Source organism: Symphodus melops (assembly GCF_947650265.1).
Source record: "Symphodus melops genome assembly, chromosome: 8".
NCBI lineage: Eukaryota > Metazoa > Chordata > Actinopteri > Labriformes > Labridae > Symphodus > Symphodus melops.
This window is the reverse complement of record NC_136698.1, coordinates 6,977,430-6,996,158: the sequence shown is the minus strand read 5'-3', so window position 1 is coordinate 6,996,158 and position 18,729 is coordinate 6,977,430. Positions and strand designations below refer to the sequence as shown.

General features: G+C 38.7%; 1 protein-coding gene across 3 annotated transcripts in view; it reads left to right on the top strand.

Annotated features, from left to right (window-relative positions):
• The window catches only part of pde4ba (phosphodiesterase 4B, cAMP-specific a), a 151,900-nt gene that overhangs the window by 79,777 nt on the left and 53,394 nt on the right, over nucleotides 1-18,729 (top strand). Inside the window, exon 1 of one of the 3 annotated variants that reach the window (XM_079351284.1) lies at nucleotides 8,651-9,036. The exons of the other annotated variants lie outside the window; for them this stretch is intronic. Within the exon in view, the coding sequence (XP_079207410.1) occupies nucleotides 8,936-9,036 (101 nt within the window). The 5' untranslated portion in view covers nucleotides 8,651-8,935. Of the gene's footprint in view, nucleotides 1-8,650; nucleotides 9,037-18,729 lie in introns of those variants that run through there. 3 annotated transcript variants of the gene reach the window in all.

Sequence of the window (18,729 nt, the reverse complement as noted above, 5' to 3'; positions counted from 1 at the left end):
AATTACACAGCATTTTAAATTGTGGGGATCAACAATCCTCTATCATTGAGGTTTTTTTAACTCAAATTATTTCATTTTGGATATAGAGTACACATATTTAAAGTCTCTGGTTCAGAAGGAAAAATACTCTTGTATCTTTATTTGGAAATGTAAATCAACAAAGTTCAACTTAAGGGATTGGATAGAGTGTAGGGTTTACAGTGAATGTACAGTAAACCATGGTTACACCGGACTGAGGATCAACGATCATCTATGAAATGTGACCCCCATGTGGTCCAGCAGAACTGAACTGAGTCAGGGACCAGAAAGAAGATAAGCAGGAGTGAGGAGGCAGGGACGTGAAAGATGGCTATGGACGCTGAGAGGAACTCAAGCATGGAACATATCATTTGATCAACACATGGTTGAAGGATGAGTAATACAAGAAATGCCTTTTTGTTTTAATCACTCGTTGGACTTTTTTCTCACTTCTTTTGAAGAATGCAGATTTTTAGAAGGGCTGCAAATATTCCACTTTAACGTGAGTAAGGGATCATGGATTATTTGACCATCTCATCCCTGCCGACCTGCAGCACCCTCATCATGGAGGATGATTTTATATGGACAGCCTGAGCAACCATCTTCTTCTTTATTAAAACCAAGAGCTCATGGTATCTAAGTGTATCTCTGACACTGTCCTAAGAGGATCTACATTCAGACTCAACGATGAGACGCCTGCATGTTGAGTTCTTCACATCATCAGTTTTCTGAAACCTGTCACTCCTCTTCTATGAGTTCAATCAAGTAAGTTATTGAGCTGAGACTCGCAGAGAACAAAAAACAAAACCACAAGACCAATAGATTTTTGATAAAACTGGAATTACTAAGACGATGACAACAACATCATCTGGTCTGGAAGTTCCCATCAGCCCTTTTTGCTTTCGCCGTGACATCTGGATTTGGTATGGAGAGATTAATGAAAAGTGAAGGGCCCGCTTTGTAACAGGGTGGCTGTTGTGGGTGAGATATTGATGCATTCATTTGATTTTGTATCATTAGGAGTAAATGAGCCCACTATTGCACTCTTCTTCTCCTATATTCTTTATAGATTCTGTTCAATATATCTGTGTGATGACTGATGATGATTCCCCTCTAATAATAATTTAAATTTAAAGTATTTTGTTTCAAAAGTTGTCCTATGCAGACAGGAATTGTTGGTTTAGAAACTGTAGGTGACCAATGGGAAAGTACGTTAGGCAACTTGAAAGGACTCACATTAGGAAAATCTAGCAGCAAATTTAGAAAGCATATAAACTCAAAAGCAAATGCAAAAGTTCAGAACCACTCCAATGCTTAATTTTGAATACAGGGGCCGCAGTTTAGCAGCAGAACTTAGTTAGATCTCCAACTAGTGCCAGCTCCAGGCATCTTAGTGCTGTCCAAACAGAACTCCTGCTAAGTGCTCTCATCCCCCAGTTTCTGTGTCCCAGCCATGCTCTGAACTCCAAGTTGCAGTCACGTTTCCCCTACTCCTAACTTTCTCTTGATAATAATACACTTAACCAAAGACCTCCCAGCAGGCCTGGAGCACTTCTGCTGCAGACAGACTACACACTGTAGGATTCGTAGAGTTTGTCTGTGTACAGTTGTTTTCTGAATATGAGTCTTTCTGATCCTGTATTGTTTATGTATTTGCTGAGCATCTGATGTTAATGCTGTTGTTTCGACCTTTTGCAGGCAGCAAGGATGGATAGATGGATGGATGGATGAATGGATGAATAGATGGATAGATGGATGAATAGATGGATGAATAGATGGATAGATGGATGAATAGATGGATGAATAGATGGATAGATGGATGAATAGATGGACGTAGGCACGAGACTTTGATACATTTAAGGTGGTATAGAAGAGGGATACCAGCGCTGAGATTTAAGAAATACTTTACGTACATATACAATGTACCCAAATAAACAACCTTTAGTCTTGTAATAATATAAAGTACTAACTGGAACGCAGTATTTTTTCTTCAAAAGTAACATTTGTTAGATAATTAGTTGTGTAAACCTATTTCTTGGATTTAGTTTACTCTTGAGACCATTTAGTCACTCCTGCTTGTATGTGTGTGCGCACCTTTCTATGAGACTGAATTATTGTTTTAGGAAAGCAGTGTGACTAACATTTTTGACTTAATCCTCTTGAGAGGAAGTGTACAATCTTTCTCTGTAGATCTGGAAATAGAGGGTTTTATTACTTTTGTGTGATAAGAAAAGTGTACGTTTTAAATGTGCTCCTTTATTTTACCCCCGTCTTTACTCTTTCTAATCTCTATTTCGACTTTCCGCTTCTACCCGTGTAAAATAATCAGAGTGCTGTACGTCTTCACTTCAATCAGCACAACACGTGTGCTCTGTTCATATAATGTAACTTAGAGTACGCTCAACTGTGAGTGTGTTTCAGCTTCTCAGGTTATCAAAGTGAAATGTGATAGTACAGGTTCTCATAGACAGCAAACACGTTTCCTCTCAGGGGCTTTTTGCAGCACTTGATCAACTTATTTGCAATACTGTAAAAGCTCAACATGTTGAATGAACATCATTTTCATAATTAACCTAAACCTTGCCTAAAGCAGGATTAGTTGCATTAGAAAGGCTACAAAGTCACTGATGAGAAGCTAATCCCTGTTTCTCACACACACACGCACGCACGCACGCACGCACAGCATACTTCTGTATGTTTGTTGAAACACCCTTTTCCAGGCTAAATTATGTTCTGCTACAATAACGAACCTCTACTTCATGACATAATGTTGTGAAGCCTGTTCAGTATGATTTGTAAACATTATCTTGTTCACTCTCCTCGATCTTTGAACCTGAAGTGAATCATTGTTTTTAACGGCTTTGTGGATTACACTCCTACACTCTGGATCATGTGCGCTGAGATGAACCTGATAAACTGAAGAGTTATGTTTTAAGAGAAGAAAAGAAGGAAAAAGATGTCAGGATCTAAACACCATCCAGCATGTTGTCAGCCAGAAATGTCCTCTCTCCTCCACAAACACTCATATACATGTATGTGACTTGCTGAATAAATAACATTCTTAAAACAAACGACACCATTCATCTACACTCACTCACACAGACCGGGATGGTAGACAACAATAATATAATGTTTGTTTTGTCTCTGAACTACAGCGGTGACGTCTGTGCTCGGTTTTCCTCACAGTAAAGACAGTCTTGTTAAATAATTGAGTTTGACCTCTGAGGAAGTGGGGCACGGTCTTGTGAATGTTATTTTGTTTGGACAGAGAGGAACATATGCTACTTGTACAAGGAAATATTTCACTGAGGCGGAAGCATTATTAAACGCAGACTGCGATACAAACTAATAAGATATGAAACATTGATTTAGAAAATATAATGAATGATTCAGCTAAAGTGAAATGATCTTGCTAAACAAATAAGTCAAGTTTAAAAATAATTATTGGTTGTGCGGCACAGAATCGGCGTGTACATGTACTTAACGCGATTATTTATATTTTAAACTTGCTTTTGACAAGTTTTCAACCTAATCATTACAATCTCAGGTAATAATAAAAGGAACTTGTTTTACCACATTCAAATGCAAAGAAGATGCTATCATTCCAAGTAGTTGATTTTCACATAAGCCCTGCCTCTGACAAGGCAAAAAGCTGATCACAGTAAAGGATTTTGGGTTAGCACAAGGAGTGGCCAATCATATGTCAAACGACTTATGATGTCACTTTAGGAAAAACGTTTTGTTTTGTCTCATCCAGTGGAAAACCTGAGGTGATTTTAAGTCTTTCACTAACTGAAGGACGTTTTCTTTGTTTGGTCTGAGAAAATATTTGAACTTCTTCAACTGAAAAAGCATTAAAAAAGTAATAGATACATTTTGAAGAAAAACATGAGAATGATTAAAAAAGCTTTTTTATAGACTTTTTACAAACCGTCCAACATTTTTAACATAGAGTATTAAAACACTACAACACAAACATTACCTTCAATCGACATACACAACATACTAAAGGAGAGACAGACTATTTTTCAACAGAAAATAACACTTTTAATAAACTTTGTGATATGTGACATGGAAGTGAAATTTTCACTTTTTTTTAACTTCTTAAAGTCAGTCAAAATGTAACTTTACATTTTCCAGAAGCCTCTAAAAACATCACATACTCTGTGTTTACCTTGTTTAGAAACAGCCAACATGAACATATGAACAGCGAGGTTCAGCTCGGCTGTCAGGATGCAGAGTTTACGTGTTCAGATAGTTGTACTGTAGGTCAGTCTGGGCTCAGCCCTCTCTCAGCAGTCACATGTGTTTAGCTGTAGCGTTACGCTCTACATTTCTATAAAATTCATGCGTGCTGGGAGGCTGCCTCATGCATGGTTATCACAGTGCAAGAGCTGCTGACGTCTGAATCATTACGGCGCTGGCCCTTCAGAGCCGCGCTGTTGTGCGATCAGGGGATTAGGTTAATCACAGGGGGACTGACTGCAGTGCCCTCATTTTCAACCAGAGGAATTAGATTTTTACAAAGAGGCAGAGCACCCCTTGATCTGAAATACGCCTCTTGAATTTTGATTATTGACTATGAAAGCTGCTTTGTTAGGGTTTATTATCATTCCTAATCTCATCCTTTTAGTTTTTATACCCGTTTCCTATCATTTCCCAATTTTTTGATACTAATTTCCCCAAATAATCATCCCGCATATGCCATCCTCTCTTTGCTTCTGTTAGTTGGTTCTCCTCTGTCACTTTAGATAAAGTAATATTTCAAGTGCAGAGCTCAGATGAATGAAGTGTTAGCAGTGATGCTCATGCTAAAGTCAGAACTTCGAGGTCTCTGTTGGTGCTGCTTGCCGTTTCCGTGACAACTCAATAATTTTACCACCTGTGATGCTGAAGTGGAAAAAAAAGAGATGAGCAGAGACATCTAGACTGTAATCTAAGGATGAGTGAAAGGGTTGACCTTGGCTTTCACAAAAATAGGCATGCTCTTGAAGACACCAGGGTCATTTTCTTCACTTGGCTCAAATCACTGACATTCAGTGAAAATGACTGAACAGACTTTTTTTCTTCACAACACTTCACTGCTGAGTGTCACTCAGGAAGTCACGCTCCTATCTGTGGAGCACACATCTTAATTAGTGGAGGTCTGTGTGAATAAGTGTTTAAAATGTGAACGCAGTTGTCCTCAGATACATAGTTTGCAAATGTGTTGTGTGGATTTCTCTTTCTGTGTCTCTTCACAGACTAAGTCTTGTAAAACCCTTCATCCATTCTGAACTCTGTCTTTCACTCTCTTTCTCTTATTTCAGCATTTCTATTTGAGTAGCCTTCAGAAATCTTGCCTGTTGTTTGATCCTGATTTAATCTGAGTGTGTGTGTGTGTTTCTACGGGAGCCAGCTTTCATGTCAAAGGTGATGTTGTACCTGTCCCCTTCTGTCAAATACATCTGAGATTTTATTTCCACTCTTTCCTTTCGGTGCACTGAGACAAAGGACATTTTGCTAAGCCTTGTCTTTTTTTTTTCAGTCTCACCTGCAGCGTGATATCGATTTGAATCACAGGGAAAAGCCAGGGGAGCAATATACCAGCGACAATTTGACAGGCTGCTCTTAAACTGTCAAGTGGACACCTGATCGATGTTTAATTACGGTTCTCTGTTTCTGCTTCAAAGCTGCAGGTAAAAGAAAAAGTGGCACTGCCTTCCAAGCTTCCCTAATGGTGTAATCATTGACATTATTAATACCCACAAATGAAACAAAATTTGACAATGCCAGAAATGAATCAAAAGTGATCTTCTAGTTGATTGAATGAGGCTAATTTGAGCGATTTATAGAAATGATTGTTGTATAGAATAGCATGAAACAGGCTTTTAGCAAAGACAGATACTGTGAGATTTCAAGCTCACACACATACAGGTATAGCACTGGGGTTCATTGAGGTTAACTCAGCAACATAGTAGCTGCCTTACTGCTCCAGTTGTCTCTTGACAATCTGAGCTGACATGAAAAAACACCACCTGAAGAAGCTGCGTTAACATCCTGTAGCATGGCAGCTGTGAGTGGTTACAAAAAGGCAACGCTCATCTGGTGTCCCATCCTGCATGCCTCCTTGGGTAAATGTGACTTTCATTGCTGGCTGCAGTAACTTGAATTCATATAGCACATTTCAATACTGCCATCTAGTGGACACAGGCTGAAAATTCTAGTTTTCTTTTCTGTGGTGTAAAATGCTGCCCTCTAATGTTCATAAAGGGGTCCTGCTGTTTCTTGAACCTAAGATGAACAATTCCATCACTGATAACGATTGCTGCAGTTTGTGCAGGTGCGCTGCCCATGTATGAATAGTTTCACTGCGTTTTCAGTGATTTAGTTTCATCAACACATTTCAGAACAACACACACCCCTCTGAACACTATAAGTAGAACTGCAGAAGTATTTGTTTTGTTGCCAAGGTTTTGTGTATTATACTGCCACCAAGGCTTCTTGGCTTATGCTTGCTTTAACATCTGAGTAATTTGAAATGATAAAAGAAACCATGCAGCCTTATAAACACCATCAGTGTTTTGGAAAGCTTGGTCTATAACTATTTACTGCTTTCTAACATAAGAAACACTGGAAAATAGAGCACATTCAATGCCAACTGTCAGTGTGTTGTTTCAGTGTTAGGCCTTTAGTAAAGGTTAAAACAATGGGTAGAGTGGGGAATGACCTGCAGGAACCGGGGCCGCTTGTGTGTGGACCACAGTGTCTGTACATGGGGTGCAACAACCAGTATGATTCAGGTGTAACAGTCGTGCATTTTTTGACTATGAGAATAAACAGCAACAAGGAAGGGCTGATATTGTCAACTATCTGAACATTTTGCATATGCTGCCAATGTCACATTTTTTTTAATTTTTTTTATTTACAAAAACTAGATTTAAAGGTTGATTTCAACAACTTATTTTAATGACAAATAACACTTGACCTATAATGGTACTAGTTTATATTATTTGTACTGTAACATTTCAGCAACTATTAATATGCTTGTTTTATTCTGGTGATACATTAACAGCCACGTCAGTTTTTTTGTTATTTAATTAGAACCTAAATCTGTTTCCACTTTTCGACCTAAAGATGAACACAATTACAGAGCCAGCAGGGTCTGTTTTTTTCTCCTTATTTGATCTGAACCCTGAGAGGACATTAAGGAGGAATGCAGGTCCCATTGTTGCTCTGCATACATACAGCCCTCCATGTGGCGAGTCTGGCAACCACATCTTCGGCCTCTCCCCCCCTCTCCTTTGTGAAACGGTGCATGAGCAGCATGATGGGAAACGTAGTAGGGATTCAGTTTGTTTTGGCCTCTGTGATCCTCCTCGTTTTCCTCTCATATCTTTGCGTTATGTGTCATTATTCTGAGTCATTTCCAAATAAATGAAAAGGAAGCTCACTTGTCCTGTCATGAAGGTATTTAATAGGAAGGAGAGTGACTCATAGAACAACTGATCTTTTTCTCCCAACATTTTCCTTCACATTGTCATGATTTCCAGATATGAGAACAAATATACAGTTGCTTCAAATGAATTGTATTTCTGATAGCTTTATATTTTCTCCCTTGTTTCATGTGTCTGCTGCTCAAATGTGCTCCTGTCATTTCCTTTGTCATACTGCAGTGAGGCTCGATCAGTAGATTGAACTTTATTACACTCTACAGTACTGTATTGTAGGGTACAGTAAGCTGTCATCACGGCCCTGTGGCCCCCTGCAGGAGTGCCAGATGCCACCTCTTGTACACACACACTCATACTGAATGTTAAGGTGGACCAGGCTACCAGAAGATCTGTCAATCAAATCCTTTTCATCATGTATTGATGGATTATCCCTTTTCTGGTTAAACTTCACTTTAATTCCCCATATATAGGTTAGCATTTTAAAGCTGTTTATTTTATTAATGGTTTATAACTGGCTTCTGTGAGCGTCATCTCCGTCTGCACACTATAGGAGTGGAAACATGTAACATCGTGCATCTGTTTACAGAAGCATGTTAAAGTGTACATACAGTAGAAACAGTGTTTAAGAAAGAAAACAAGGCTGTGTGTGACAGACGAATCAGAACTCCACTCCAGTGACTCCACTCCAGGACTTGTGTGTTCCTCTTTACTCTGCTGGGCCGCTCTGAAGGGACCCAAGCTTCACACACACACACACACACACACACACACACACATACGCACACACACACACACACACATACACATACACATACACACACTTGCTTACACACAAATACAATAGTAACACACGCACACACACACCGCATGGGAAGGAAGTATAGCCTGTGACGAAGAGAGGCGTCCGCACAGAGAGCCCAGAGAGTGTGTGGAGAGTGTCAGAGTGTGAACCAGGGCTTAAACAGTTCGGTGATGTGACGTGTGGACTCTGCTGCTCGGTGCGTGACTTGAGGTTGAGTGTGTGGAGAAGCTGTTTGGATACCTGTCCTGCTGCTTTTACTTGTGCCGAGGATGGGATTGCTGATGGATAATCTGCTGAGTAACTTTTAAGGCGACGTGTGAACATAAGACAGTGCAGCTTTAGTTAGAGATCTCTTGCTTTTGAGAGGTAGTTAATGTGTTTTTTTATACTAATTTTGAAGTAATTACAAAATCTTCAGATAGTTGCTGATTGTCTTTTCTAAGAAGTGATGAGTGCTGCTTGAGAGGTGTTTGCATGCATGCTACTTTGCGGTTATCAGCACTACTGCTGACTTGTTAGATGTGTGTTTGATGACGTGTGTGAGATTTTCATTTTCTAAGATTAGGTCTTTGAAATGTTGAGTTTGGGTGTGTGTTAGAGCATCCGATTGTGTGTTTGTTGTATTGTATGTGATGGTATGTGGCGGGTTGTGTGTGCATGAGTGAGACTGTATGTCGGGGCGATGTACCGGCGTTCACCCTGTGCCAGAGGAAGGGTTCACTTTGACTTCAGTGAGGAAGTCATCAGGAAACTCCATGCTGCCAACCACAGCCACACTCACAGGTCAGAACCCAAGGATCACACACACACACACACACACACACACACTCACACACACACATGATCATGCGCGCACACACACCCTCTCTCTCTTTCTCACATTTAAGCTGTCTTATACGTAAACGGAAAGGTAACTAAGCCTTTGAGTTTGTCCTTTAAACAGCCTACTGTATCGTTCAAGAAGTAGTTTTTCTCAGTCCCCTTAACTCCTGTGCTTGCTGTGCATCCAGTATGTATGTGTAGTCTTACTTCCTATTTCCCACACATGGAGCAGAAGTGTGTTTCTCATAACTATGCTTATCCTCAGCAGGAATGTGCTTAAATACAATTTGACATTTGGATGACAACTTGTCCAACTTGTGTTAGTTGTTTGGTTTAAGGGGTGTTTTTCCGAGTAGTTCACAAATAAGACTCGAAGTGTTGTTTGTTTATTTTCACTCTTTGCTTTTTTAGCCACAGTACATACAGTGAGATGCAGTCAGCCTCAGGAGGTCTCTTAAAAAATAAATAAATAAATAAAAGAATACATAACGATTGATGAATCTACAATCATTTCAGCATTTGGCAATTTTGGTAAATGTGACTTCTTTGCCAACCAAAAAATCCTGACTGACGACTCTCGTTAATGTTTTGAAATCTCCGATAACAGCAGTGTCTGACTCGTTCTACAAAGCCAATGGTAGCTGGGCTGACATATTCCTTTTTTTTTTTTTTTTTTTTGTCTTGGTAGTCAGGGAATGCAAATACATAGATAATTTCCAATTAACAACTTGTGTGGCTGAACATTTGAAAGGTTAAGAATTGTGTGTGCCTATTTTAAGCTACACTGTGTAATGTGTAGTGTCTTGCATAAATAATCCATATTTCTTCTGATTTATAACTAGTAATAGAATATGAAGTTTATTTGTACTTCTAGATGGGAATCAACCTCCAGCTATTTGTCTTGGCTTCTTCAGTATGTCACAATTGCTCCGGTGCGTCAGAGAAGAAGAAAAAAACCAGAGTGAAAAAACTAGGCTGGGTCTTACCCCAGGAGGATTGTTCAGCTGGAGACACAGAGGGCTACTTGCTTGGACTGTTGAACAGTTCTGGACACATTTTACAGTGAAATAGAGCATAAAAGGGGACAATGAAATAAAGTTCCTGACAACAAAACATTTGGGATTTTGTCACGCAGCAATGTAATCCTTCATCTTTGTGCACAAAACTAGCTCTTAAGGTAATTTGTAATCCTACTTGTGGAGAAGTTGAGGTCTGGAGACGTTGTGCATCCACCTCAGGGTGGGTGGGTTCCACCTCTGTGACCGAGGGTTTCCTGTGGAAAGTACTGGCCTATACTGTAGAAAGCAGAAGTACACAGATGGTGTACTGTATGTGCAGTGTTTTTGTGTCATTAGCCAGGTAGACGAGGTCCATGAGAGCGCCTCAGGTATAATAGCTCCGCGATGCTTCCTCACACTTGTGTTTACCTCATTAATGCATGCACTTTTGTTTGCCTAGTTCATATTTACTCAACTTCAGCTTCCCCATATGGTGTGTGGATGGGAAGGAATTAGCCTATGTATGACAGGGAGGGTTTCTCACATGTTCATCCAGGACAGATAATCTCCCAGAGAGATGGGATTAACCAAATATTTGGACTGTGACCCGGATTCCTATGGCACAACAACAAAGACTACAGCTCCTTTTGTCTTCACAGAGGGTTATTCTGGATGCTGGATTCATGTTTGTTGATCCATATCTTGAACAGATAAAATCTTGAGCAAGGACTTTTAGAGGACAAGGATTGTCCCAAAAATACCTTTTTTGGTCAGCAAATAAGCACGTTTAACGTCACTCACAGCTTCTGTCAAAATGGAACAATATAGAGAGCTTTTGAAGGCAAATGAAAGGACTACTACTTTGTGTGTAACATGATTTGAATTGGTCACAACAGAAATACACAACACCAACAAGGATTTAAATTACAGCTGCAGGAGAAAGAACCCTAAATCACGTCAAAATATCCCGTATGTGGTTGTAACTGCAGTCCAACACTTTGTAGAATTAAACTTAGCAGAACTGATCCTGAGGCTGCTGACTAGTTACGTGCCATTCTATGTGCATGCTCATTATGTGTCATTGTTTGAACCTGTATTTCTCTTTACTTTGGTGACCCAGTTTGATTCTCAGGACTGTGAATGAAAGAGTTTTGTACATGCTTGCCCATGGGTGGGGTGCAGTACTGTGTTGTAGAGTTTGTGGTTCAACAGTATTTTATTGGCAGCATGCACTTTCTTGAAAGTATAATATGTTGTCATGGAGATGGATACACAGAAAACTGCGGCCAGGACTCATAAGTCATGCCCTGGTTTTGTAGTCTCGGGCTTTTGATTTGTGAGTGACTCTCCAGAGTTAGAATTAGCCACCGTGGCTGTGAAGTGGGTTTTTGATGGTGATGATAATGGTGATTATTTCAATGGAGATAATGACGAGGATGATAACAAGTGATTACTCTGATGCCTGGGAGGATCATGAGGATCAAGATTGAGGTGACTCAGGGGATGATGGTTGGGAGCAAGATTGGAAGGGTTAAGATGACGATGCAAAGTGTGGAAGCCGAAACTAGTTAACCAAAGTGAGGGAAGTAGTCCAATCCTTTATTTAGGCAAAACCACCACAGTTAAAAGTGAAGTAAAAGAGCTCAATTTAAGGTCTGAACTAAGTTAAAGTCCAGAATATTAGCATCAAAATGTCCTTGTTGTGTAGAAAAATATGCCCTGGTGTAACAGATTTATCAGTATCATTTAGTATTTCATTGAGTTAAAGCTGACACATTTGAAAATGTAGTTGCAAAAATATATATATTTTTTTCATATGAATAATGTAGTCAACTATGTCACAAATGCTGACCCGACATCTCATCACCTGACCTGACGGTGAGTATGGGTCAGGAAACCTCACCTCATCGCTAAGTGTGTAGCACCTAACAAAAGGATTTTCTGCCACAAGTTTGGCTCCGCCCATAAAGCAACCTAAAAAACAGAACTTAAGGAACATGAATAGATAAAGGACATAATTACAAATTTAGACATTGAATTATCAAAAGAGAAGAAGTTTAACCTTGTGCAAAAATAAGCATAATTAGTGATTCAAAATATGTATATAAAAGAGATGCCCCTCTACAATTTACCAACCCAGGAATGTCTCTCAGGCAACACGCATCTAAATGTCTCTTTTCTTATTTTTTTCACCCAGTCTCTTCAGAGTAAGCTTCAGTTCTTCTCTCTCAATTGTCCATCACTCTGTCACCCTCTACTATACAATCTCTCACCTTATATACCCACTGACACAACCACAGACCCAAAGCCGCACATGTATCTCCTGTTCCATCATTCTTCAGTCCAGTTCTGCTTTTTGTTTCCTGAAATGGTGTGTCATATAACTCTGTATTTAGATTGTAAATGATTTGTAAGCAAGAGCATCTGCTGGGTGTCTTTCTTCTTTAATGAGCATGTATAATGACTTGGCACAAGCCCTGATTACGTTAGTGGCCTAATTTCTATTAATAAGCGCTGTATCTAGTTGGATTTCAGTTTTCTTCTTCTCCATTTGTGCAGCAGTGGGAAGAAAATTTAAAAAAAAAATGTGTCAATCATTTTGATTTACAATATGGCATTACAGCCTTTAAACATTTTAAATCAAATCAGGAAAAGAGATTCAAAAATATTGGGGGGTTCAACAAAAATCTGTGATTCTCAAACACTTGTTCTCTTCTAAAAGTTACAGATGTTGTTGGTAAGCATTGTGGACACTGAAGACTAAATCTGAGTAGATGACATCTTACACCTGTCTTTGTGTGTTTTTATTTTTTTTAAAGTTGTGATTTGGAGCTATAAAAATGGATTTCCTGATTAAAAACGTTAAATAACCCATCCTTTTCACAGTGATTGAATGAGAACACAGTATCAAGGCTTTAGCATATACAGCCTTGATACTACACTACAGTAACAGTTTTGTTGTCTATTATATCACTTTGGTGTTGAAAAAAAAGTGCAGTTCCACAATTTTCCACTTGTCAATAATTCTCCATTCAGTCCCACATTTAAGATGCCCTCTTTAACAGCAAAAATCAAAACTGTGCTGGTGGTACATCTTTTTACATGATACAAAGCGTTACACACACATTTGCATATTTAGGGGCGTGGCTGAGTGGACTGACAAGTCGGCAAGTTGTAGCTGGCTTAAGGCCTGCCAGACCTCAATCTCCGAACCCTCTTTTCCTTGACAACGATATCGCCTCTGGGAGGAGTGGGGAACTTTCTGAGGCTTTTGGTGTGGCTAGTGCTTAGTCATAAAAGCCTACCAGCCAAAATGTTTGTTTTTTTCTGGGGGTTTTTACAGTCCGATTAGCTTCTTAAATTTTGAGAGTGGAGATGGTTATGAGAAAGAAATAAGAGCTGATTGTTAGCTACAGTTTTTAGTAATTAAAGCAGAAATCAGATAAATTGTTGTTTAATGACTACTGTATGAATGTTCCAGGATTTCATGACATCACATTACACCTGTTTTTGTTCTCCACACAGTTTTCTGTCAATTCCCTCTGAAGTTTTGAATAGATATGTTCCGATATGATAACAAGATAAATGTACTATACATCGGAATTTGCTCCAGGTTGGGAGATGCCTCCTTCAGCATGTGCATGTTTGGACTAGCTGAGGTACATAAGCTATTCTTAGATACTTGCACTGTAGGTTCATTTAGGGAAATCTAACTGGGAGTGTTTGGAGCTTAAAAATCTGCTGCTATTTTTGCTCCATCTCTGTCAGCTCATCTTCCTTCAGGGGCGTTTCAGAGCACTGGCACATTTCAGCGAGCTGGCTGGTTTGACAAATAGGTCGCTTTAGGATCCAGAGTTTGTCCCATCTTCGTCATCACCTATCTCTCTTTTTAGTCCCAAACATTTTTACACTTTTTTTTACTCATTTTGGACTGTAACCAACGTTTTTATCTTTTACTTTTCAGGAGAATTTCTCACTTAACATCAGAATGAGATCTAATCTAACTGCATGTTGAAGAAATAATATTTAAAGATCATCTTACACCGGGATAAACAGGAGGTGTAACCATGGCACCTCTGTTTGCACAACCCGACAGACAAATGTTCACAGTTTCCCCTCGCCATAACATGCAGGAAGGAAAGGTTTAATTCAAAGAATAAGAATGCTCCCTCTCTGTTCGTGACCCTCTGCTGCTCTCTTGTTTGGACAAAAAAAGCGTCTTATTTCCTGTGTGGTAATGTTTGTAACTTTCAAAAATGTTCAGCACATTATTGTATACAATTTGGCCTCATAGTATATTCACAATATTCTGTATCTTCTCTTCTTTATATACTATGTTTTTGTAGACTGATAGATTTTTAATATTGGCTCGATGTGGCTCAGGTGTTAGAGTCGTCCTCTCTCACCCAAAAGGTTGAGGGTTCGTTCTCCAGCACACCTCACCAACATTTTTTGAATGGGATTAGTTCTAATGGTCACTTTACATAATATTATTAACCTTCAGTGTGTGAAAGTTGTGTGTCCTGCAGTGTAAATGAGTAGTCAGAAAACTAGAAATATACAAGCTCAAGTCCATTAGCCATCTCATGTTCTCAAAGTTTTACCACCTCCATTACTACTAGAACTAGAAATGATAAAGTACTAATACAGAAACATGGATTATAATAAAATAAAACACAACACCAAATATATTCATGTTTTATATATTTTATATATATATATATATATATATATAAAAACATACTGCACGTCACAAAGAAAAATCACTAATAGGGAAGTTCCTCTTAATAAACAGTCAATAGGCGATGAATTGTAGACGAGGCTGTCGAGGAGTCAGTGCACTAATGCGTCAGAAAAAAAAAGATAAAAGACAAAAAAGGAAGGAAATTAAGAGAATATCAGAGCCAGACATCAAAACAGTAATACATTATGTTGTCAAAGCTTGTGACTCATGTATTCATTGAAGTGGTATTAAAACACAAGGTAAAATGTAAGGGTGATTTTTCTTCCATCAACTTCTCTTAAGTTTAGCCATCAAATGACTGCTGCTACATTCGCTCTTGATTAGTCGTCAGATTGTTTTGTACTTTTACTTCATTCCCTTTAATTTTGTATGGAAGCCAGAGGGACCCATGATGTAATCTTTCTACATTTTTTACCTCTTTATCTAGAGATCTTGGTTAATTATTTCTAATTATTTAATTATTAACAGTTTACTAGATTACACAAAAGTTTTAAGAAAAATGAAAATAAACATCCTCTTCATTTTAAGCGGTCAATACATGATCGGTAGCTCATTGACAATGCGTCGCGACATGGCAGTTTGATACTCTTGTAATTCCTTTTCATGGGGACTTTAAATAACAAGGTTATACAATTGAATTCTTCATTTGTTTTTGTCATGTGTAGTAGAAAAACAGATTGTTTTGCCTGATTGGTAGACACCTTATCTTTCATGAGCTGTGAAATGTTTCTGTGAATCCACACACAGCCTCATGACTCAACGTGCAGGATGCTGTGCTGTCCTGCTCTGCCAGTAAACGAGATTTGAGCTGCACACTTCAGTGACTGCTCTAAACCTGACACAAAACCGTGGAAGTGGAGTCATTTCCCGGGAAAAAAAACCCATGACCTATGTCCCTAACCTTTCCAGCTTCTTGGGATCTTCACTCTCTGTCGCTGATTTTTTTTTTTTTTTTTTTTTCATCAACAGCTTGTTGTTTTTCACTTTTGTTCAGAATCAAGACGGAGGTCAGTCAATGATCAAACAACTTTGTCCATAGTATTTCCTTTAGTCCAAACTACCTAAGTCCGTTTTTAGTAAAGTATTTATTAGTCTATAAGATCATTTTTGCAAACAGGATCGTACATAATCTAATTATTCACTTTTACCCTTTTATGGAGCAGTCATGTCACAATTTCTGCTATTTATGTGACACTGAACTGATTAAAATCCACTGTAGGTGGTGATTGAATAATTGTCACTGAGAAAACTACAACCACATCAGTGGTTTAGATCATTGGTTAAGTTCTTGGAAACAAATTCCCAATGACAACAAAAGACAAGAAAACATACAATGGCCTTAATGTAGCCACGTATGTGAGGTAACAATGAAGTAGGTCAGAGGTCATGTTCGAGTCTCGAGCGTTCAGTTTTACTTTCAAACGTGAAAGACTCTCAAGGCTGCCAGACTACATTTGTGTCAGCAGAGATTTCATGAGTAAAGCTTTACATTCACGTTCAACTGAGAAAGTGTTCAACTGTCCTAATGATTTTAAATGCGTTACATTCCTATCCATAACAAGAGACAGGAACAAGAGAATCCAGTTATCCCTTGATTCAGGCTTAATTTAGCAAAACCTCCATTTATGTTCTAAAGATGACTTGAATTGCATTGATTTAAATAATGAAACGTGTTTTTGTTTGTGTGTGGTCTCCCTTAACATCTCTGCACATTGTAATTGTTGCTACTACAGAAGCTCGTGGGGGGGAGGTTATGAAATGCATTTAACAGATTTAGAAAGCCTGTTTAGAAATCTGTCATAAAGTCGATCATCCTTTCTGCAGGTCTATTACTCAGCGAGTCTGCTTGTCATTCAGACAGAAGCAGAGGGAGCATGGGAAAGGAATGCGGTGTCATCTTAGCAAATGATTTGAGGGTCAGAGGGAGCACTTCCTGATTGCTTTAGTGAAACATAACACCAAAAACATTGCTGACTCATTCTAAAATAACCATAAAGATCATGAGTCGCTGGAAATATGGCTCCCTATAGTTACCAGTAACCTGTGTAGTTCTTTGAAAGTTGTACAGAGGACACGCCATCTTGTACAAGTGTGCGTCATTAAATCTGATGACGCTTTGAGTCTTGTAAATCCCCGTTCACACATTGTCAGATTCCTTGAAGTCGTTTCACTTTGTTTGTACTTTGCCTTTTTTTTAAATCATTAGAACAAAGATGAGAACAAACCATCTTTGTTCTCATCCTGCAGCCTGAAGTCATGCTTCTGGTTAATACAATATGATTTACAGAAACTTCATTAAAAAAAAACCTAATATGATTGATTGTAATTTTATATTGACTAAATATTAATATTCATCAATGTGCTCCATGTTGTTATATACTTTATGACTTGAGCAGTCTTTCCATCGATCAATCAGTCAGTATTTGTACTGTATAGTGCCAATTCATAACAAGTGTTATCTCTTTACAAAAGAGCACGTGATAATATGTAGGAAGGATTTCTCCGTTGTGTTCCTCACGTTCCTGTTGTCCACACTTCCTTGCCTCTAAGGTTCAGGTCGGAGCAGGCGGTGCATGAATGAGGACATGAACGGTTGTGGAGACGACGCAGTGACATGATGTCTGGGCGTCGGGTGGTTGATGGGACGGCAGTCTGTTGGGATGCTTGGAATCTTTAAGGTGTTTTTCAAATGAAACTCTTGAATCTCTCATCTCTATCATACTAATAGTTGAAACTCAGCCAAAGATAAATGGACTTATTTTACGCTTTTCATGATCTACCAGAGAGATAGGAAAAACTGAGTAGTTTACCGTCTGCTTCTCACAGTCTCTATCCCACAAACTCAGCTATAAAAAGAGATGCAGTTAAAAGTTCAGACAAGCGGCTATTAAGGAGAGATTTGAAGTAATTGCTGTATTCAAAGGTCAGGAATGAACCCTGAAGCAATCACATATTTTCAAGCACTTTTCATATTGGGACTTTGCTAGCCGCATTCAGAGGGACCGACGCAGACGCAGACTTTGGCCTCTGTCATACAGACAGTCGAGAGAGTCATGTCACTGTCTGTGTCAATATGTTGGTTGAACATGACCATTCCTTTCCTGTTTCTCTTTTCAAGTTAAATTTGGAGCAGTTTAGAGAAAACACTTAAAATGTCAGCTGATGGAGTCAACTTTATTTCTGCAGGTTTTTCTTTGAAGTTTTGATCTATTAGACCTGAGTTTAAAAGGTTTGCTGGTTGTGCTGTTTATATTAGAAATGATCAGTTTGCGTATATAATTAAATACTCAGCTACTTTATACACAAGGTGTTAATGAAATATTATTGAACATTTACAGTGATGAAACATGAAAATGAATCAAACAGACTTTGGGTATTTTATGTGGCAGCCACAAAACAACTGATCCTGTATTTTGTAACATTTGCTTATTCTCAATAAGTCAATCAGTGTAAATATCGACTTTTTGGAGTGCTGGTCGAGTAAATGTGGTTATCTCAGATATTTAGACAGTATCTTTCAGATTTGGGTCTCACCCCTTCTTTAAAGCATCGGTTTTATTGGGCATGTTTGGGTACGAGGGATCTTCCTCTGGGACTCATTTTCTAGGCAGGTTAAACAACATGTTAACTAATAAAGTTATTCTGAAGGTAAGGAAACAGTCAGAAAACAGTCTGGTTCTGTAGTGTAGTAATTACTGTAAGAAATGACAAATTCATAAGGCGCTGTGCTTTGAAAAAAAACATTTGGCAGCATCTCTGAAGAAACCCTGGTGGTGGGTTGTTGGATTGCAGTTTGGGCATAACATTTGGTCAGCTGCGCTTTAGCCAACATAAACACATTTTTAAAGTTTTTTTTGTGTGTGTCTAGCCAGAGTCATAACGTTTGATTGTTTAGTCGACTAAAGACACACA